At 42.4% G+C, this 23622-nt stretch overlaps 2 protein-coding genes across 2 annotated transcripts; both read right to left on the bottom strand.

Annotated features, from left to right (window-relative positions):
- Positions 1–1482: 1482 nt before the first annotated feature.
- On the bottom strand, positions 1483–10654 carry LOC106594562 (uncharacterized). The gene is made up of 2 exons (XM_014185930.3): positions 10136–10654; positions 1483–4457 (listed from the first exon to the last, which is right to left on the bottom strand). The coding sequence occupies exons 1-2, from the start codon at positions 10407–10409 to the stop codon at positions 3193–3195; spliced, it is 1539 nt and encodes a 512-aa protein (XP_014041405.1). The 5' UTR covers positions 10410–10654; the 3' UTR covers positions 1483–3192.
- Positions 10655–10762: 108 nt separating this feature from the next.
- Positions 10763–22818, bottom strand: LOC106594553 (uncharacterized). The gene is made up of 2 exons (XM_014185922.3): positions 22246–22818; positions 10763–14848 (listed from the first exon to the last, which is right to left on the bottom strand). The coding sequence occupies exons 1-2, from the start codon at positions 22622–22624 to the stop codon at positions 14127–14129; spliced, it is 1101 nt and encodes a 366-aa protein (XP_014041397.3). The 5' UTR covers positions 22625–22818; the 3' UTR covers positions 10763–14126.
- Between the last annotated feature and the right edge of the window lie 804 nt (positions 22819–23622).

Here is a 23622-nt window from a genome sequence, read left to right as displayed (position 1 = left end):
CTGATTTTGTACGTTTGCCCACTTACAAGGAAATGATCAGTCTATAATTTTAATAGCAGGTTTATTTGAACAGTGGGAGACAGAACAACAACAAATAAATCCAGAAAAACGCATGTAAAAAATGTTATAAAATTATTTGCATTTTAATGAGGGAAATAAGTATTTGATCCCTCTGCAAAACTTGACTTAGTACTTGGTGGCAAAACCCTTGTTGGCAATCACAGAGGTCAGACGTTTCTTGTAGTTGGCCACCAGGTTTGCACACATCTCAAGAGGGATTTTATCCCACTCCTCTTTGCAGATCTTCTCCAAGTCATTAAGGTTTCGAGGCTGACTTTTGGCAACTCGAACCTTCAGCTCCCTCCACAGATTTTCTATGGGATTAAGGTCTGGAGACTGGCAAGGCCACTCCAGGACCTTAATGTGCTTCTTCTTGAGCCACTCCTTTGTTGCCTCGGCCATGTGTTTTGGGTCATTGTCATGCTGGAATACCCATCCACGACCCATTTTCAATGCCCTGGCTGAGGGAAGGAGGTTCTCACCCAAGATTTGACGGTACATGGCCCCGTCCATCGTCCCTTTGATGCGGTGAAGTTGTCCTGTCCCCTTAGCAGAAAAACACCCCCAAGCATAATGTTTCCACCTCCATGTTTGACGGTGGAGATGGTGTTCTTGGGGTCATAGGCAGCATTCCTCCTCTTCCAAACACGGCGAGTTGAGTTGATGTCAAAGAGCTCCATTTTGGTCTCATCTGACCACAACACTTTCACCAGTTGTCCTCTGAGTCATTCAGATGTTCATTGGCAAACTTCAGACGGGCATGTATATGTATTCTTGAGCAGGGGGACCTTGCGGGCTCTGCAGGATTTCAGTCCTTCACGGCGAAGTGTGTTACAAATTGTTTTCTTGGTGACTATGGTCCCAGCTGCCTTGAGATCATTGACAAGATCCTCCCGTGTAGTTCTGGGCTGATTCCTCACCGTTCTCATGATCATTGCGACTCCACGAGGTGAGATCTTGCATGGAGCCCCCGGCCGAGGGATATTGACAGTTATTTTGTGTTTCTTCCATTTGCGAATAATCGCACCAAATGTTGTCACCTTCTCACCAAGCTGCTTGGCGATGGTCTTGTAGCCCATTCCAGCCTTGTGTAGGTCTACAAACTTGTCCCTGACATCCTTGGAGAGCTCTTTGGTCTTGGCCATGGTGGAGAGTTTGGAATCTGATTGATTGATTGCTTCTGTGGACAGGTGTCGTTTTTACAGGTAACAAGCTGCGGTTAGGAGCACTCCCTTTAAGAGTGTGCTCCTAATCTCAGCTCGTTACCTGTATAAAAGACACCTGGGAGCCAGAAATCTTTCTGATTGAGAGTGGGTCAAATACTTATTTCCCTCATTAAAATGCAAATCAATTTATAACATTTCTGACATGCGTTTTTCTGGAAATTTCTGTTGTTATTCTGTCTCTCACTGTTCAAATAAACTTACCATTAAAATGATAGACTGATCCTTTCTTTGTCAGTGGGCAAATGTACAAAATCAGCAGGGGATCAAATACTTTTTTTCCCCCACTGTAGGTAAGTAAAGAAATAAAACAACAGTAAAAAGACAGTGAAAAATAACTGTAGCGAGGCTATATACAGTAGTGAGGCTATAAAAGTAGCGAGGCTACATACAGACTTAGTCAGGCTGATTGAGGTAGTATGTACATGTAGATATGGTTAAAGTGACTATGCATATATGATGAACAGAGTAGCAGTAGCGTAAAGGAGGGGTTGGCGGGTGGTGGGACACAATGCAGATAGCCCGGTGGACCATAATAATCTCTTTGCTTATTTGAGCTGTTCTTGCTATAATATGGACCATAATAATTGGCCCGACCAACCAGTGCAGAAGCACTGGTTGGTCGGGCCAATTATTATGGTCCATATTATAGCAAGAACAGCTCAAATAAGCAAAGAGAAATGACAGTCCATCATTACTTTAAAACACGAAGGTCAGTCAATACGGAAACTTTCAAGAACTTCTAAAGTTTCTTCATGTGCAGTCACAAAAAAAACTGGCTCTCATGAGAACCACCACAGGAAAGGAAGACCCAGAGTTACCTCTGCTGCAGAGGATAAGTTGATTAGAGTTAACTGCACCTCAGATTGCAGCCCAAATAAATGCTTCACAGAGTTCAAGTAACAGACATCTCAAAATCAACTGTTCATAGGAGACTGTGTGAATCAGGCCTTCATGGTCAAATTGCTGCAAAGAAGCCACTACTAAAGGACACCAATAAGAATAAGAGATTTGCTTGGGTCAAGAAACAAGAGCAATGGACATTAGGCCGGTGGAAATCTGTCCTTTGGTCTGATGATCCACATGTGGGATTTTTGGTTCCAAGCGCCATGTCTTTGTGAGACGCAGAGTAGGTGAACGGATGATCTCCGTATGTGTCGTTCCCACCATGAAGCATGGAGGTGGTGGTGTGATGGTGCTTTGCTGGTGACATTGTCTGTGATTTATTTAGAATTTAAGGCACACTTAACCAGCAAGGCTACCACAGCATTCTGCAGCGATACGCCATCCCATCTGATTTGCACCTAGTGGGACTATCATTTGTTTTTCAACAGGAGAATAACCCAAAATACACCTCCAGGCTGTGTAAAGGCTATTTTACCAAGAAGGAGAGTGATGGAGTGCCTCATCAGATGACCTGACCTCCACAATCACCCGACCTCAACCCAATTGAGATGGTTTGGGATGAGTTGGACCGCAGAGTGAAGAAAAAGCAACCAACAAGTACTCAGCAAATATGGGAACTCCTTCAAGACTGTTGGAAAAGCATTCCAGGTGAAGCTGGTTGAGAGAATGGCAAGAGTGTGCAAAGCTATCATCAAGGCAAAGGGTGGCTACTTTGAAGAAACTCAAATATAAAATATATTTTGATTTGATTAACACTTTTTTGGTTACTACATGATTCCATATGTGTTATTCCATAGTTTTGATGTCTTCACTATTATTCTACAATATAGAAAAGAGTACAAATAAAGAAAAACCCTGGAAAGAGTAGGTGTGTCCAAACCTTTGACTGGAGCTGTATATTGCTACAGACATGTTTAAAACTGGTCTCATGTGAATCACCCACATATACAATTTTATTTAATGTGGCATAAACCAAAAAGACAAATTCTCAGTCGAAAAAAAATCAGACAGAACATAGCTCCTCAATTCTCCCATGTCTTGTCAGGTCCCCTGACTGTGAACATGTCTTTCTACAATGAGAGCAGTGGTATGTCTTCTCCTCCTGTGTATGTATTATTTCATTCTTATTCAGATGCCTTAACCAGTTAAATCTCTTTCCACACTGGGAGCAGTGGTAGGGCTTATCCCCTACAGTGTGTGTCCTGTTATGCCTATTCAGGGCCCCTAACTTTGTAAAACTCTTTCCACACTGGGAGCAGAGGTGAGGCTTCTCTCCTGTGTGTATTCGCTCATGCTCTTTTAAGTTCCCTAACCGAGTAAAATTCTTGTCACACTGGGAACATTGGAAAGGCTTTTCTCCTGTGTGTGTCCTCTCATGCCTTTTCAGGTCCCCTAACTGGGTAAAACTATTTCCACACTGGGAGCAGAGGTGAGGCTTCTCTCCTGTGTGTGTTTTCTCATGTTTTTTCAGATACCGTATGTGGGTAAAACTCTTTCCACACTGGGAGCAGTGGAAAGGCTTCTCTCTTGTGTGTATTCTCTCATGATCTTTTAGGTTCCCTAACGTGGTAAAACTCTTTCCACACTGGGAGCATTGGAAAGGCTTTTCTCCTGTGTGTATTCTCTCGTGATCTTTAAGGCTCCCTATCTGGGTAAAACACTTTCCACACTGAGAGCATTGGAAAGGCTTCTCTCCTGTGTGTATTCTCTCATGCGTTTTCAGGCTCCCTAACCTGGTAAAAGTCATTCCACAGTGGGAGCAGTGGTAAGGCTTATCTCCAGAGTGTATTCTCTGATGGATTTTCAGGCTCCCTAACTGGGTAAAACTCTTTCCACATTGGGAGCAGTGGTAAGCTTTCTCTCCAGAGTGTATTTTCTTGTGTATTTTCAGGCTCCCTAATGGAGTAAAAACCTTTCCACTCTGAGAGCAGTGGCAGGGATTCTCTCCAGGGTGTATTTTCTTATGTATTTTCAGGCTCCCTAACCTGGTAAAACCCTTTCCACAGTGAGAGCAGTGGTATGGCTTCCTTCCTTTTTTGTGTATACCTTGATGCCTTTTCAAGGTCCTTAACCGGGTAAAACTCTTTCCACACTGGGAACATTGGAAAGGCTTTTCTCCTGTGTGTGTCCTCTCATGCTCTTTTAGGTTCCGTAACTTAGTAAAACTTTTTCCACAGTGGGAGCAGTGGCGTCGTCTCGCTGGTTTGGACGTCTCTGTGCCTGGCTCCTCTGAGGGACTCTTCCCGCTGTCAGAATCTGGTCTCTCTCCTGCCAAAGACAAACAGGGTATTTAGTTAAATAAAGACCTGAATAAAACCTCCACATACATTTTACTTTGACATGTTAGTCATTTATAAGATCATTTTATTCAGAGTGCATCCATCAACATTTAAGCTGACATTCCCTGAAATCAACAACGAGAATTATAAATGTTATCGTTTATTACTGTTTTTTTATATATTTTTCCAGACGGTTCAGATGCCTCTCTGTGGAATAAACGTCGTAACCCTAACCCATTCCGTTGGACGGCAGTGTCCTAACCAAAACTCACTTCGATGGCGGCAGGGTCCTAACCCACTCCAATGGACGGCAATGTCCTAACCCTAACTCACTTCGATGGCTGCAGGGTCCTAATTCATTCCAATTGGCAGCAATGTCCTAACCCTAACTCACTTCGATGGCGGCAGTATCCTAACCCACTCCAATGGACGGCAATGTCCTAACCCACTCCGATGGACGGCAATGTCCTAACACCTAACCCACTCCAATGGACAGCAGTGTCCTAACCCTAACTCACTCCGATAGACGGCAGTGTCCTAACCCACTCCAATGGACAGCAGTGTCCTAACACCTAACCCACTCCAATGGACGGCAGTGTCCTAACACCTAACCCACTCCAATGGACGGCAGTGTCCTAACACCTAACCCACTCCGATGGACGGCAGTGTCCAAACCCTAACTCACTCCGATGGACGGCAGTGTCCTAACCCACTCAGATGGATGGCAGTGTCCTAACCCTAACCCACTCCGACGGACGGCAGTGTCCTAACCATAACTCACATCGATGGCGGCAGTGTCCTAACTCACTCCAATGGACGGCAGTGTCCTAACACCTAACCCACTCCAATGGACGGCAGTGTCATAACATCTAACCCACTCCGATGGACGGCAGTGTCCTAACCCTAACTCACTCCGATAGACGGCAGTGTCCTAACCCACTCCAATGGACAGCAGTGTCCTAACACCTAACCCACTCCAATGGACGGCAGTGTCCTAACACCTAACCCACTCCAATGGACGGCAGTGTCCTAACACCTAACCCACTCCGATGGACGGCAGTGTCCAAACCCTAACTCACTCCGATGGACGGCAGTGTCCTAACCCACTCCGATGGATGGCAGTGTCCTAACCCTAACCCACTCCGATGGACGGCAGTGTCCTAACCATAACTCACATCGATGGCGGCAGTGTCTTAACCCTAGCCCACTCCAATGGACGGCAGTGTCCTAACACCTAACCCACTCCAATGGACGGCAGTGTCATAACACCTAACCCACTCCGATGGACGGCAGTGTCCTAAGCCTAACTCACTTCGATGGTGGCAGTGTCCTAACCAACTCCGATAGATGGCAGTGTCCTAACCCTAACCCACTACGATGGACGGCAGGGTCCTAACTCACTCCAATGGACGGCAGTGTCCTAACCCTAACTCACTTGGATGGCGGCAGTGTCCTAACCCACTCCAATGGACGGCAGTGTCCTAACCCTAACTCACTTCGATGGCTGCAGGGTCCTAACTCACTCCAATGGGCAGCAGTGTCCTAACCCTAACTCACTTCGATGGCGGCAGTATCCTAACCCACTCCGATGGACGGCAATGTCCTAACACCTAACCCACTCCAATGGACGGCAGTGTCCTAACACCTAACCCAGATGGACGGCAGTGTCCTAACCCTAACCCACTCCGATGGACGGCAGTGTCCTAACCCTAACTCACTCCAATGGACGGCAGTGTCCTAACACCTAACCCACTCCAATGGACGGCAGTGTCCTAACACCTAACCCACTCCGATGGACGGCAGTGTCCTAACCCTAACTCACTCCGATGGACGGCAGTGTCCTAACCCTAACCCACTCCGATGGACGGCAGTGTCCTAACCTTAACTCACATCGATGGCTGCAGTGTCCTAACCCTAGCCCACTCCAATGGACGGCAGTGTACTAACACCTAACCCGCTCCAATGGACGGCAGTGTCCTAACACCTTACCCACTCCAATGGACGGCAGTGTCCTAACACCTAACCCACTCCGATGGACGGCAGTGTCCTAACCCTAACTCACTTCAATGGTGGCAGTGCCCTAACCCACTCCGATGGATGGCAGTGTCCTAACCCTAACCCACTCCGATGGACGGCAATGTCCTAACACCTAACCCACTCCGATGGACGGCAGTGTCCTAACACCTAACCCACTCCAATGGACGGCAGTGTCCTAACACCTAACCCACTCCGATGGACGGCAATGTCCTAACACCTAACCCACTCCGATGGACGGCAGTGTCCTAACTCACTCCGATGGATGGCAGTATCCTAACCCACTCCGATGGACGGCAGTGTCCTAACACCTAACCCACTCCGATGGACTGCAGTGTCCTAACCCTAACTCACTTCGAAGGCGGCAGTATCCTAACTAGAGGTCGACCGATTATGATTTTTCAACGCCGATGCCGATTAATCGGCCGATTTTTTAAAAATGGATTTATTTATTTGTAAAAATGACAATTACAACAATACTGAATGAACACTTATTTTAACTTAATAGAATACATCTATCAAAACAATTTAGCCTCAAATAAATAATTACAAAAACAAAGTGTTGGAGAAGAAAGTAAAAGTGCAATATGTGCCAATATGTGTAAAAAAGCTAACGTTTAAGTTCCTTGCTCAGAACATTAGAACATATGAAAGCTGGTGGTTCCTTTTAACATGAGTCTTCAATATTCCCAGGTAAGAAGTTTTAGGTTGTATTTATTATAGGAATTATAGGACTATTTCTCTCTATACCATTTGTATTTCATATACATTTGACTATTGGATGTTCTAATAGGCACTTTAGTATTGCCAGTGTAACAGTATAGCTTCTGTCCCTCTCCTCGCTCCTACCTGGGCTCGAACCAGGAACACATCGACAACAGCCACCCTCGAAGCAGCGTTACCCATGCAGAGCAAGGGGAACAACTACTCCAAGTCTCAGAGCGAGTGACGTTTGAAACGCTATTAGCGCGCACCCCGCTAACTAGCTAGCCATTTCACATCGGTTACACCAGCCTAATCTTGAGAGTTGATAGGCTTGAAGTCATAAACAGCGCGAAGAGCTGCTGGCAAAACGCACGAAAGTGCTGTTTGAATGAATGCTTACGAGCCTGCTGGTGCCTACCACCGCTCAGTCAGACTGCTCTATCAAATCATAGACTTAATTATAATATAATAAACACACAGAAATATGAGCCTTAGGTCATTAATATGGTCGAATCCGGAAACTATCATCTCGAAAACAAAACGTTTTTTTCTTTCAGTGAAATACAGAACCGTTCCGTATTTTATCTAACGGGTGGCATCCCTAAGTCTAAATATTCCTGTTACATTGCACAACCTTCAATGTCATGTCATAATTATGTAAAATTCTGGCAAATTAGTTCGCAACGAGCCAGGTGGCCCAAACTGTTGAATATACCCTGACTCTGCGTGCAATGAACGTAAGAGAAGAGACACAATTTCACCTGGTTAATATTGCCTGCTAACCTGGATTTCTTTTAGCTAAATATGCAGGTTTAAAAATATATACTTGTGTATTGATTTTAAGAAAGACGTTGATGTTTATGGTTAGGTACACGTTGGAGCAATGACAGTCCTTTTTCGCGAATGCGCATCGATTATATGCAACGCAGGACAGGCTAGATAAACTAGTAATATCATCAACCATGTGTAGTTAACTAGTGATTATGATTGATTGATTGATTGTTTTTTATAAGATAAGTTTAATGCTAGCTAGCAACTTACCTTGGCTTCTTACTGCATTTGCGTAACAGGCAGGCTCCTCGTGGAGTGCAATGTAAAGCAGGTGGTTAGAGCGTTGGACTAGTTAACCGTAAGGTTGCAAGATTGAATACCCAATCTGACAAGGTATAAATCTGTCGTTCTGCCCCTGAACAAGGCAGTTAACCCACCGTTCCTAGGCCGTCATTGAAAATAAGAATGTGTTCTTAACTGACTTGCCTAGTTAAATAAAAGGTGTAAAAAAATAATTTAAAAAATAAATATATATATCTAATTTTTGTATATAATTTATTTATTTTTAATCGACAAATCGGTGTCCAAAAATATCGATTACCGATTGTTATGAAAACTTTAAATCAACCCTAATAAATCAGCCATTCCAATTAATCGGTCGACCTCTAGTAGAAACTGCAGTCATTTTCAGTATTCTTAGCAATGATTTAGGAATCCTTGTGAGTAAGTATTAGCTTGGTTGCCACTTGTTGTTCGCCTATTGAAATTGAACTTTAGTTCATGAAAATAAATAATGTTAGCTAGTCAGCTACTTAACCCTGTTGCCCAAAGCTAACGTTATAAGCAGCCAGCTAGCTTCATCTGACTAGTGACGCTCGACCGGACTTGGTTATGTGTTGTAAAGCTAGCCACAATAAGGATTAGTCACAATAGTGAAATTGCGGTGTGCCTTCAAAGTAAAAGTGTCATTGACAGTGAAGCAAATGAATACAAATAGTAGAATTATCCCAGACTTTTATTTTGAAGGCTAACCACAAAGTTCACCATTGTGGCTAATCCTTATTGTGGCTAGCTTCACGTAGATGGGTCCCACCACCATTAATCAAATAAAAACTGTCTTATAAATGTAGGGTTATTTTAGATGATGACACCTAGCTATATAGTTAGCTAGCTACAGAGCTAGCTAGCTTTTCTTTTATAACCAGCATTGTAGGTGCGCAAGACAATTTTACCAGCATCGATGAATCGTTGTGGCATGAAATACAAGTGATAGTGTAATCAATGTCTAATAACTACGTAAAAAATGTATTTTTTACATTTAGGCACCCTTTCCAATTTTGACGGTCCATGACCTTGGCTGTCTATGCTGATGATACGTTTGACTTTGAATGTGAGTTTGCATGACCTCAGCTCAACCTATTAGAAAACCGGGCCGGCCCATTTTGGTAGGGGGGCCAGCCATTACCCACTGATCTTAACAGGCCCAGGGGCCGCCGGCCACGTCACCATTACCCACTGATCTTAACAGGCCACAGGGGCTGCCGGCCATGTCACCATTTTAATATACAAAATATATTTTTGTATGTGTCAATTTTGACCAGCCCACCCAACAAAAAAGGGTCCATCCCATCTGGCATATTTCAGAATTGCCAGATGACCAATCTGCTTCTGCATAGACACCTTGAACCAATTTAGGATTGTTCACACAATAGGGACACCCATTGCAAACCCTTTGGTTTTCTCATGAAGCACTTATACAAATGTATCTAAATATTCGATTTTTAAAAACAATTTAAAAAGCTCTTTCACCACGTGATTTAGAAACATAATTACAACTGTCCATTATTCCTAACATAGAGGGATGTTGCACACTCTATATTTGTAAAAAAAAATAGAAACTTTTTAAGAAAATGAACATGTTTTTAAAAAGCACTTCCGTTTTCAATAGGTCCTTGGCCATGTAACCTAGACACCCCAACCCAACGTTCAATTATTCACAGGGTCGGGACACACATTGCGCACCCTATGGTTTTCCCATAAAGTACACATTTTTCTATAAATACTTGAAACTTTCTATAGCTCTTCAACCATGTGACCTTGCAATCTTCAATGATTGAAGAGTTTGTGCCCCTGTTTTAAGACAGTAACATGACTTACTAGTATTAATCAGATCTCCCGTATCTTCCTCTTCTTGTCCCTCCTTCTCCTCCTCTTGTCCCTCCTCTTTCAACGTGACAGTAATCTCTCCCTCTTCTTTCACAGTAACATCCTCCACTTTCAAAGTAACATCTTTCTCTTCTTTCACTGTAACAGCCTCAACTTCCTGTTTTACTGTGACAGCCTCCTCTTCCTTCTCCTCTTTCACGACAGCTTCTTTCTCTGTCCAGCAGTCCTCTTCTTTAGTAGGGGGAGAGTAGCATAGTGAGCTCATGGTCGGGGATGTTAACTAGCCAGATAGCATTAATCTTAGGTTAGTTGCTAATGCTAACTTAGCTAGCCACCTACCCGACAAACAACGTAAATATTACATTAAATGGGCCAACAACTAGATACGACAGAAGTATGTTTAAAACACACGGTATAATATATACAAAAACAGACTAAAGAGATGTAATGTTTTTGCCTATGTCGGCTATGAAGGTAGCTGACTACTTGTTATTGTTGAAGAAGCGTTCTCTTGTCCACTAGATTATACGTCACACTCTGGAAGCATCACCTGAAAGACGCACGTCGCCATCTGCTGACTGGAGTGGGTAACGCCGTTAAGGAAAATATTTTCAGACAAAACGTTTATTTTTTATTTAATTGAAGTGTGATGTTATATGGAAACGTACAAAAACAAACATGTGATGATTGACTTGTGCAGATTTTTAAAGAGTGAGAATTGATATACTATTGGTAGAGCATGGCTCAGTTGGTAGAGCATTTTCTTTCGTACTGGTCCCCCCGTGGGAATCGAACAGTAATGCCAAGATTGTGGGTTCGATTCCCACGGAGGACCAGTACGAATGAAAATGTATGAACTCACTACTGTAAGTCTCTCTAAATAAAAGCGTCTGCTAATAGACAAAAAAATAAATAATATATATATATAAAAGCATTTAAGACAATTTCATATTCATTCACTTAAACAGATGAACAGCTAGATCTATACTCCTCCTACATAGTGTAACAATTTATACATGTATATAATGACCCTCCACTAGTGGCTAACACTATTAAACAATATGAGTACTTTTTGTATTCAGGAAAATATGTTGCATTAATCAAATCCTTTTAACAATCAGCACCTGTGTTTTCTCTGACATGGTGGAATAATACTGATGGGAACATGCACGAGGTAGTGAATGTTTTTCATGACAACATCTTATCAGTGTTGTCAGAACACATGGAAATCAAATTGTCGGATGCCGCGTTAACGTGCTAGACATGTTCAACCAGTTAACCCAGCACAGAAAAAAATATACGAAATTGTATGAAATGTATGCATTCACTACTGTAAGTCGCTCTGGATAAGAGCGTCTGCTAAATGACTAAAATGTAAATGTAAAATGTAACTAATGTGAACTGATGTACATGTAGTGTAATCCTGTTCAATTAAAGAAATACACTCCTATGATATCCATCAATTAAAGAAATACACTCCTATGATATCCATCAATTAAAGAAACACACTGCTATGATATCCATCAATTAAAGAAACACACTGCTATGATATCCATCAATTAAAGAAACACACTGCTATGATATCCATCAATTAAAGAAACACACTGCTATGATATCCATCAATTAAAGAAACACACTGCTATGATATCCATCAATTAAAGAAACACACTGCTATGATATCAATCAATTAAAGAAACACACTGCTATGATACCTCTTCAAATGCCCCCATCTGCAGTCATCAGTCCTCTCTCAACCAAACCAGCATGGAACCCTAGAGATGTGTTATTGACTGTGACTATGGACCAGCATGGAACCCTAGAGATGTGTTATTGACTGCGAGTATGGACCAGCATGGAACCCTAGAGATGTGTTATTGACTGTGAGTATGGACCAGCATGGAACCCTAGAGATGTGTTATTGACTGTGAGTATGGACCAGCATGAAACCCTAGAGATGTGTTATTGACTGACTATGGACCAGCATGGAACCCTAGAGATGTGTTATTGACTGTGAGTATGGACCAGCATGGAACCCTAGAGATGTGTTATTGACTGTGAGTATGGACCAGCATGGAACCCTAGAGATGTGTTATTGACTGACTATGGACCAGCATGGAACCCTAGAGATGTGTTATTGACTGTGAGTATGGACCAGCATGGAACCCTAGAGATGTGTTATTGACCGTGAGTATGGACCAGCATGGAACCCTAGAGATGTGTTATTGACTGTGAGTATGGACCAGCATGAAACCCTAGAGATGTGTTATTGACTGTGAGTATGGACCAGCATGGAACCCTAGAGATGTGTTATTGACTGTGAGTATGGACCAGCATGGAACCCTAGAGATGTGTTATTGACCATGAGTATGGACCAGCATGGAACCCTAGAGATGTGTTATTGACTGTGAGTATGGACCAGCATGGAACCCTAGAGATGTGTTATTGACTGACTATGGACCAGCATGGAACCCTAGAGATGTGTTATTGACTGTGAGTATGGACCAGCATGAAACCCTAGAGATGTGTTATTGACCGTGAGTATGGACCAGCATGGAACCCTAGAGATGTGTTATTGACTGTGAGTATGGACCAGCATGAAACCCTAGAGATGTGTTATTGACCGTGAGTATGGACCAGCATGGAACCCTAGAGATGTGTTATTGACTGTGAGTATGGACCAGCATGGAACCCTAGAGATGTGTTATTGACTGTGAGTATGGACCAGCATGGAACCCTAGAGATGTGTTATTGACCGTGAGTATGGACCAGCATGGAACCCTAGAGATGTGTTATTGACTGTGAGTATGGACCAGCATGGAACCCTAGAGATGTGTTATTGACTGAGTATGGCATGAATGTGGTGTGTGGTGGCCAAGGTATCTCTTTAGTATTGTTATAGTAGATGTATATTGTTTGTAGTTACCTCTGGTTAAGAGTGCTAAGTGATATTCAAAGCCTGTTTATAGCTAGAAACATTACCAAGTGTATTGTATATAGTTTTAGAACTTTGTTGAAGTGTATTTCATTTAGTGCCCATGTGGATATTCCTTGTTTGACCCTGTTTCGGTTTCCATTCAATATCCTAGTGAAACCATCCTTACATCTACAATCATCTATCCACCCTAGTGAAACCATCCTTACATCTATAATCATCTATACATCCTAGTGAAACCATCCTTATCTCTACAATCATCTATCCACCCTAGTGAAACCATCCTTACATCTATAATCATCTATACATCATAGTGAAACCATCCTTATCTCTACAATCCTCTATCCACCCTAGTGAAACCATCCTTAAATATGCAATAATTTCTCCATCCTTACATCTACAGTACAATCCTCTATTCACCCACAGAAGACCAAAGAGCAAAACCTGTTTTAATAGAAGGTCAAAAGGCTACCCAGAGATACCCATTGTGTTACCTCCCACCGTTCTACCCAGAGATACCCATTGTGTTACCTCCCACCGTTCTACCCAGACATACCCATTGGGTTACCGCCCACCCAGCCTTTGAGCTATTTTCTCAAGATGATTTTTTTTTTTAAGTAGGCCTATTTTTATAGGAAGATTTCATATAAACTATTTGATTTCAGGTGGCATAAAGAAAAACCCAAATTATCAGTCAAAAACAGAACACAGCCTCTATCACCTTGTGTGATTTCATCTTCTCTAACTGGTTAAAACTTGTTCCACAGTGGGACCAGTGGTAGTGCTTCTCTTCTCTGTGTGTCCCCTCATGTAAACCCAGACTCCCTAACCTGGTAAAAGTATTTCCATATTAGGAGCAGTGGAAAGGCTTTTCTCCAGAGTGTATTCTTTTATGTATTTTCAGGTTAACTAACATGGTAAAACATTCTCCACTGTAGGGACATAAGGCTTTGTTCTCAACTATCTTCATACCATCTATTTGAGAGAACCCTTCACCACACTAAGAACATTGGATAAGCTTTTCCCCTGTGTGTATTCTCTTATGCTCTTTTAGGTACCGTGACTTAATATAACTCTTTCCACACTGGGAACATTGGAAAGGCTTTTCTCCTGTGTGTGTGTTGTCTCATGAGTTTTTAGGTCCCCTGATCGTGAAAATCTCTTTCCACAGTGGGAACAGTGATAAGGCTTTTCTCCTGTGTGTGTCCACTCGTGCTTTTTTAGGTGCCCTAACTGAGTAAAACTCTTTCCACAATGGGAACATTGGAATGGCTTTTCTCCAGTGTGTATTCTCTCATGCCTTTTCAGGTTAGCTACCACGGTAAAACTCTTTCCACACTGGGAACATTGGAAAGGCTTTTCTCCTGTGTGTGTTCGCTCATGAGCTTTGAGGTCCACTGATCGTGAAAATCTATTTTCACATTGGAAGCAGTGGTAAGGCTTTTCTCCTGTGTGTGTCCACTCATGCTGTTTTAGGTTCCCTAACTGAGTAAAACTCTTTCCACAGTGGGAACAGTGATAAGGTTTTTCTCCAGAGTGTATTTTCTCATGCCTTTTCAGGTTAACTAACACGGTAAAATTCTTTCCACACTGAGAACATTGGAAAGGCTTTTCTCCTGTGTGTGTCCTCTCATGCCGTTTTAGGTACCCTAACCAGCTAAAACTCTTTCCACAGTGGGAGCAGTGATGTTGTCTTGCTGGTTTTGGCGTCTCCAAGTCTGGTTCCCCTGAAGGACTCTTCCCGCTGTCAGAGTGAGAGTCTGGTCTCTCTCCTACCAAAAACAGACAGAGTATCTAGTTAAACAGAGACCTGAATGAAACCTCCACATGATAAAACAGTCTTCCTATGAGGTTTAATCCAGACTAGATCCCTCAATAAAAGAGAGCTTGTTCTGACAAAGTGGATGTAGGGTAAATCCAATACATTTTTGAAAGCATCCCTTTTGATATATTAAAAAAAAAAAGAAATTTCCATACATGTTTGCCAATGGAAGTAGTGCTCAGAAAGTGACTTTTTGGACTTCAATGCCAAAACATACAGGAGATAAAGGTGCTCAAAGTTGACCCATTTTGCATACCCCACCATACCATGAGACATTCATGTCTTCATCACAGGAAAAGATAAACAGTTTGAGTTTGATATAATTTAAAACCTTCCATACAGTGTTGTCAAACCATTTGATTATTTCTTGATTTGTTTTATAAAAATTATGTACTAGGTTGCTTTGCTGCCTCTGGTACTGCGGGCCTTGAACGTGCGCAAGACATCATGAAATCAGCAGATTATCAGAGTGGCCAAAAACTGGGTCTCCATTGAAGGTTGTGGCTCTTCCAGCAGGACAACGACCCCAAACACACATGAAAATGCACCCAGGAATGGTTAAGAAGAGACGCGGGACTGTTCTGGAGTCACCAGGCAAGAGTCCAGATCAGAAACATTAAAAACCTATGGTGAGAGCTGAAAACAGCAGTTGGTGGAGGACACAAATGTTACATCTAATATATATTTTTTTATAACTGAGCAAAAGGTGTGTGAGTGCAAACTTGAATGTTGTGAAAATTCTGTGCAATTTATAATAAAATACATAATTATTCCCATACCATTATTACAGAGAATCAGACACATTATGCTACCCTCTGCCTATTGGCTACTTAGCTACTCACTGCCCCTTTAAGACAAAAAAAAGCTCTTTACCTGACTCTCTTTTCAAAGATGGCTAGAAATGTACACATTTTGTGCTCTTGTAGGAAACAATCCCTCCCCTATTGCTGACTACAAATGACCTATAACTGGGCTAATAACTCACTAATTAGCAAACGATATGAACAAATGCACAAATGTGCCCACGTGGCTACATGCAGCTCTCGCTTTGATCTCAAAACAAGCGCATCTACTCACGACCGCTCATGCTGTAAACACAGTCCAGTTCAAAATGAACAGCATAGATCCATATATGGCAATTGTTTATTTCCATATAGGCCTACTGCAGCTCTGACTGGTTATGGCGCACAGGTCTGTGTAGAGTATGGGCCTGAGTCATGCCTATCAATACAATAGCGTTCTGCCTACAACAAAATATCTCGCATAGTTAGTTTTGCATACTAAGTCTTGCATAATTAGTTTTGTTTCGTTACATTGCATTGAAAGTTGTTCATATACACCCCCAGGAAGAATATGACACTTTTTGTTTTACAATTTCTGACAAGCGAGCACTTAGATATGGTCATTGTCACGTTTTTATAAATTCTTAGAATGTTTGGGAATGACCTATACTGAGGCATTTGTGAATATTCTATAGCAAAACAGAATGGGAAAGTGGTCGTGTGTTTGGAGAATTAATAGACTCTGTAGTAAATACAACCTAATAAAACATCTGTCTCGTCCAGGACCAGAGTCTACACGGTGCGCCATAGCCAATCAGAGCTACAGTAGCTCTTTATACAAACGAGCCATTTGCTACACGGGCCCTGACATCATTCACTTTGAACTGGACTGTGTGTTTACAGGCAGGACCCACAGTCTACCCGGTGCGCTATAGCCAATCAGAGCTACAGTAGATCTGTGTGTTTACAACTGTAGATCATTAGAACACATTTGGCAAAAAGCCTCAAAATGCACCTGGATGGATTTCTGTAACTATGGAAACACCACGGGAGTCCTCTTTACATTTGGGAACTTTACAGTCCTATTGATCAAACAGCCATGAAAAGGTAGGCTATATTTCCCTATATGCACAACAACAACTAATGCTAGCCAGACCAAGGATGAGCTAAAATCTAACAAAGGAACATTAGATAAAACCCTCTCAAATGTCAAAATTGCACTGATAAACGATGGGTATGCAATAGTAACCAGCCTGTTTGTCCTTCTGCAGCTTGTCTGCCAATGTATGCTTGTCCCAACCAAGCACCCAAGCTAACTGGCTAAAGTTGGCTAGCTTGCTAGCTAGCTACTTCCATATACAAATGAGAGAACACCTCACTCGGAACCTTTTCCTCATCCTAGCAGAGCAGGTTAAGCTGTTTACATGTTATCTAGCCGGTTCGTGACTAACTTACTTTTTTTGCCAACGTTTACTGTCACCGGCCATATTCAACGGGTGTTGGCGTGTTCGTAAAATCATCAGTTATTCTGTGCTCTGGCACACTCAGACGAGAGTGCTCTGAAATCAGAGTAGCTAGCCAGAGTGAATTTCTGAAGAGATATGCTAACTGGACAACAGTCGTTCATGTTCAGCATAGCTAGCTAGCATAGTGTTGGGTTATATTTCATTAAACTAGATGTGTTGCATAGCATATGAATACATTAATGTTAAACATAACAGGTTTGTATTGCATTAACATAGAACAGACGTGACTAACTGGAGGGTTGCTGGGCAGCTAGGGTGTAGGCTGAGTAGACTCGTGACACACACACACACAATGCCTGGTTGTGAAGCTGCTCAAGGACATGTGTTCGTGAGGAACTGATAGAGGGGAGAATAACTGTAGCATAATAAAAAGACTGTCCTTGGGGTTACTGACTTTTGGGTGAAAAACACAAAGATAAGCTGGAAGACAACTACGCCTGGCAACAGTGATGTGCCAAGCTCAGCCTCTACTCTGACAGGCCCGCTCTGAGCGGGAACTATCTGTCAGAGCATTAAAAAATAACTTTGTGTTTGAACAGTTAGTTCTCTGTTTGCCCTGCGAGGTGTTACAGTGAACCCGTATATACGAAAATTGCATTTACCATTTATTCTGCCTGACTAATTCTATTAATAAACAGCTGAAAATATATTTAGTAGCCTAGTGTTAAATTCTGTTCTGATACCAGATTCGAAAAGGTCAGTCACTCACCGACTCCTCCAATGACATGACATCCTCCCAGCACCTAGCTAGCTAAGGTTAGGCTCCATGTTTTTAGCATGCTAAATAAAGAGCTACATACATAGATACGCTAGCCTATTAGCCACTGACTTGTGATCATTTGCCTTGCTAATCTGATTGTATTGACATTCCCAGCCTTCATTACATTCGTCTGTTTTTGTCCAAAATATTGAGTCATTGAAACTGAAACAGTACATCCCGAATGGAGGCAGCAAACAATGTACCAGGCCAGCTGTAATTTACAACCTGATAGCAATATGTTTTGGCCTATCAAGAAATGTGCTTTGACCTCTTTCTCCCCTCTCTCTCCAGATGAAATCTCGCGTCTTGTGACGGCCGGCCGCCCAACAACCTGCCCGCTTGACCCTATCCCCTCCTCTCTTTTCCAGACCATTTCCGGAGACCTTCTTCCTTACCTCACCTCGCTCATCAACTCATCCTTGACCGCTGGCTACGTCCCTTCCGTCTTCAAGAGAGCGAGAGTTGCACCCCTTCTCAAAAAACCTACACTTGATCCCTCCGATGTCAACAACTACAGACCAGTATCCCTTCTTTCTTTTCTCTCCAAAACTCTTTGAGCGTGCCGTCCTTGGCCAGCTCTCCTGCTATCTCTCTCAGAATGACCTTCTTGATCCAAATCAGTCAGGTTTCAAGACTGGTCATTCAACTGAGACTGCTCTTCTCTGTGTCACGGAGGCTCTCCGCACTGCTAAAGCTAACTCTCTCTCCTCTGCTCTCATCCTCCTAGACCTATCTGCTGCCTTTGATACGGTGAACCATCAGATCCTCCTCTCCACCTTCTCCGAGTTGGGCATCTCCGGCACGGCCCACGCTTGGATTGCGTCCTACCTGACAGGTCGCTCCTACCAGGTGGCGTGGCGAGAATCTGTCTCCGCACCACGTGCTCTCACCACTGGTGTCCCCCAGGGCTCTGTTCTAGGCCCTCTCCTATTCTCGCTATACACCAAGTCACTTGGCTCTGTCATATCCTCACATGGTCTCTCCTATCATTGCTATGCAGACGACACACAATTAATCTTCTCCTTTCCCCCTTCTGATAACCAGGTGGCGAATCGCATCTCTGCATGTCTGGCAGACATATCAGTGTGGATGACGGATCACCACCTCAAGCTGAACCTCGGCAAGACTGAGCTGCTCTTCCTCCCGGGGAAGGACTGCCCGTTCCATGATCTCGCCATCACGGTTGACAACTCCATTGTGTCCTCCTCCCAGAGTGCTAAGAACCTTGGCGTGACCCTGGACAACACCCTGTCGTTCTCTACTAACATCAAGGTGGTGACCCGATCCTGTAGGTTCATGCTCTACAACATTCGCAGAGTACGACCCTGCCTCACACAGGAAGCGGCGCAGGTCCTAATCCAGGCACTTGTCATCTCCCGTCTGGATTACTGCAACTCGCTGTTGGCTGGGCTCCCTGCCTGTGCCATTAAACCCCTACAACTCATCCAGAACGCCGCAGCCCGTCTGGTGTTCAACCTTCCCAAGTTCTCTCACGTCACCCCGCTCCTCCGCTCTCTCCACTGGCTTCCTGTTGAAGCTCGCATCCGCTACAAGACCATGGTGCTTGCCTACGGAGCTGTGAGGGGAACGGCACCTCCGTACCTTCAGGCTCTGATCAGGCCCTACACCCAAACAAGGGCACTGCGTTCATCCACCTCTGGCCTGCTCGCCTCCCTACCTCTGAGGAAGCACAGTTCCCGCTCAGCCCAGTCAAAACTGTTCGCTGCTCTGGCACCCCAATGGTGGAACAAGCTCCCTCACGACGCCAGGACAGCGGAGTCAATCACCACCTTCCGGAGACACCTGAAACCCCACCTCTTTAAGAAATACCTAGGATAGGATAAAGTAATCCTTCTAACCCCCCCCCCCTCCCCCCCTTAAAAGATTTAGATGTACTATTGTAAAGTGGTTGTTCCACTGGATATCATAAGGTGAATCCACCAATTTGTAAGTCGCTCTGGATAAGAGCGTCTGCTAAATGACTTAAATGTAAATGTAAATGTATTGGTGAATTATATTAATTATCCATTGAACTGCATCCATCTATTCTACCAACAATGCCTTAGTGTACATCATGGAACGTTGAATCAAGTAGAACCTATTTTAAAAACCTCATATAGAGTTGGTTTTGTAGCATAAACTGGGAATTTGACTGATATTATGATTGACTGTTTCCTTCATGTCTGCAAAATAGTTAAAAACACTACCAGTTCCATTTGAAAGTGGCAGAAAAAAAAAAATCCACAACTAAATATAAGTGTTGATATTAGTTGGCGGGGCCTTTACTCCAACATTGTGTTTTGATGTATTTCTGATACCTTCTCTGGGGTCTTAGAGGTTCTCTAAGGTTCCCCTTTTCATCTGTTTGACAATAAATCAAAGCCTTTACTTATTCCTAATTTATAGGGATGGAAAATGGTTCAAATGTACATATGCCTTAATTTTAAAAAATATATATACAATCTCTTAGCTTTCATTTGATACCCAATTTCACATGAACTTCTCATTGGTGCTCATTGGTCCTTTTTACATGGAAATGACCATTTAGAAATGAAATCACTATATGCATCTAGTCTCCCCATTTAAAAGGTGTCAAAAGTACTTGGACAAATTCACTTAGGCCTGTATGTGTATTAAAGTAGTCAAACGTGTAGAATTTGGTCCCATATTCATAGCACGCAATGACCTCATCAAGTTTGTGACTCAAACTTGTCGGATGCAATTTGCAATTTGTTTTGGTTGTGTTTTAGATTATGTTGTGCCTAATATAAATGAATGTTAAATAATGTATTATGTCATTTTGGAGTCACTTTTATTGTAAACAAGAATAGTACATGTTTCTGAACACTTCTATATTCATGTGGATGCTACTATGGTTACAGATAATCATGAATGAATCATGAATAATGATTAGTGAGAAAGTTAGAGGCATGAATATCATACCACAAAAACATTCTAACCTACCCTGTTATTGGTAATGGTGAAAGGTTAGCATGTCTTAGGGGGTCTGAGGTTTATGCCTCTGTAATGGTGAGAGGTTAGCATGTCTTAGGGGGTCTGAGGTTTATGCCTCTAACTTTCTTAGTCATCAATATTCACAATTCATTTATGATAATCCATAATCCTGGTAGCATGTAGAAACATATTATATTCTTGTTTACCCTCCAACAAAAGGTTGGAGGGTATTCTGTACTGTGGCCTCATGAAACATTTGAGCTCAAATCCAAAACGTTGGAGTATAGAGGCTAAATTAAAAGTTTTAGCGTCACCTTGCAGTAGTGAAAAGTACTTAAGTAAAAATACTTTAAAGTACTACTTAAGTCATTTTTTGGGGTTATCTGTACTTTACTATTTATAATTTTTTTTACAACTTTTACTCCACTACATTCCCAAAGAAAATAATGTACTTTTTACTCCTGACACCCAAAAGTACTTGTTACATTTCGAATGCTTAACAGGACAGGAAACTGATTCAATTCACGCACTTATCATACTGCCTCTGATCTGGCAGACTCACTAAAACAAAAATGATTTGTTTGTAAATTATGTCTGAGTGTTGGAGTGTGCCCCTGGTTATCAAAAAATGTATTAATTAAATTGACAATTGTGCCGTTTGGTTTGCTTAATATAAGGAATGTGAAATTATTTAAACTTTTACTTTTAATACTTCAGTATATTTTAGCAATGACATTTACTTTTGATAGTTAAAATATTTGGTTTTAAATATACCTAAGACTTACTCAAGTAGTGTTTTACTGGGTTACTTTCACTTGAGTAATTTTCTAATAAGGTATCTTTACTTTTACTCAAGTATGACAATTGGGTACTTTTTCCCACCACTGTCACTGATGGATGAGTTTGGAGAAAGGTAACCACTCTCAAATTCATAGACAGAGCTATGGATGCAAGGACTGACCATGCCTGAGATCAAAATGACCATTTCAACCACGTTTTGAGGCTATAGAGTATTTGTTTACAATTACATCGTTTACACACAATGGAGTACACCAGGTTTGGGTTCTGGTGAGGTAGGACAGTTGAACTAAGCTCATTGGGTATTTCTAAGTTATATTCTCTAAGAATCTATGGCTAGGCCTCTGTATCATTCATTTAAAAGTCCAAACATGTAGGTACCAATCGCAGATTTCCCATTTAACAATTCCTACGGTACTGAACAACATATTTAATTGTAAAACTATGGTGGAATGCCCCTTTGGCTTTAAAGCCATACATTAAATCAACAACTGAGTTGTGTGTCCGTGTTTAAGACAATACTCACTAGTGTCAATCAGATCTCCAGTCTCCACTTCCTCTCCTTCAACCTCCTCCTTTTTCACTCCCAAAACATTTTCCTCCTCTTTTATTGAGATAGCCTCCTTTTCCTCTTTCACTCCAAAAGGTTCTTTCTCTTCTTTCACTGTAACATCCTCCTCTTCTTTCAACGTGAAAGCCTCCTCGTCCTCCTGTTTTATTCTGAAAGCTTCTTCCTCTTCTTTCACTGTAATATTCTCCTCTTCCTCTTTTACGACAATGTTCAGACCCAGAGCTTCTTTCTCCGTCCAGCAGATCTCCTCTTCTTTAACAGGGGTGAAGTATCTTTGTGAGTTAATGGTTGAGTGTCTTTGTGAGTTCATGGTTGGGCTACCTAAAATTAGCATTAGCCTAGTGCTAGGCTCAGTATAATCAACCTTAACAAATGTGTAAACTTAACAAGCAAATTACACCGAGATCAATACACACAAAAATGGTCTAAAGAGCTTCAATGTTTTGGTTTTACGTTGGCTAGCTACCGAGTGGCGACTGAATGTATCAGTAGCCGTGTTGTTGTTGAAGAAGCGTCCCGTGTCACGTGGGCCACTAGATTCTTCTTCTTCGATTAGGTTTAACGGCAGTTGGCGTGCAATGTTGCATTACCGCCACCTACTAGACTGGAGTAGAACTCAATTATACTTGCGTTCCATCCCTGCAGTACAGTTGATAACCATTGCTATAAATTGGAAGATGGCATCGGAGGAGATGGCTGCTGTTTTATTGTCTCTTAACCAACCGTTGTATTTTGTTTGTTTTTTCACGTTGTTCGTAACTTGTTTTATACATAATGTTGCTGCAACCGTCTCTTATGACCGAAAAGAGCTTCTGGACATCAGAACAGCGATTACTCACCTCAAATTGGACGAATCATTTTAATTTAATGAGTCGGATGGGAAGGATATACTCCAAACACCAAAACAGGCCCTCATCACAGTCATTCGTTTGAGAAGGAGACTGAGATTTCGCGGAAAGAGATCAGGGTGCCTTGTGAGGATCAGGCCACGAGTGGCTAACCTGCCTTTGCCCTCCGTAATGCTAGTTAACGTTCAATCGCTGGAAAATAAATGGGACAAACGGAAAACACTTATATCCTTCCAACCGGACATTAAAAACTGTAATATCCTATGTTTCACCGACTCGTGGCTGAACGACGACATCAATAACATACAGCTGGTGGGTTATACACTATTGGCAGGATAGAACAGCAGCCTCTGGTAAGACACAGGGCGAGGGCCTGTGTACAGTCATGGCCAAAAGTTTTGAGAATGACACAAATATACATTTTCACAAAGTCTGCTGCCTCAGTTTGTATGATGGCAATTTGCATATTCTCCAGAATGTTATG

This window comes from Salmo salar, chromosome 02, assembly GCF_965601325.2.
Source record: "Salmo salar chromosome 02, fSalSal1, whole genome shotgun sequence".
Taxonomy (NCBI): domain Eukaryota; kingdom Metazoa; phylum Chordata; class Actinopteri; order Salmoniformes; family Salmonidae; genus Salmo; species Salmo salar.
Note: the sequence above shows the minus strand (reverse complement) of the source record. Positions and strands in the feature narration are given on the sequence as shown.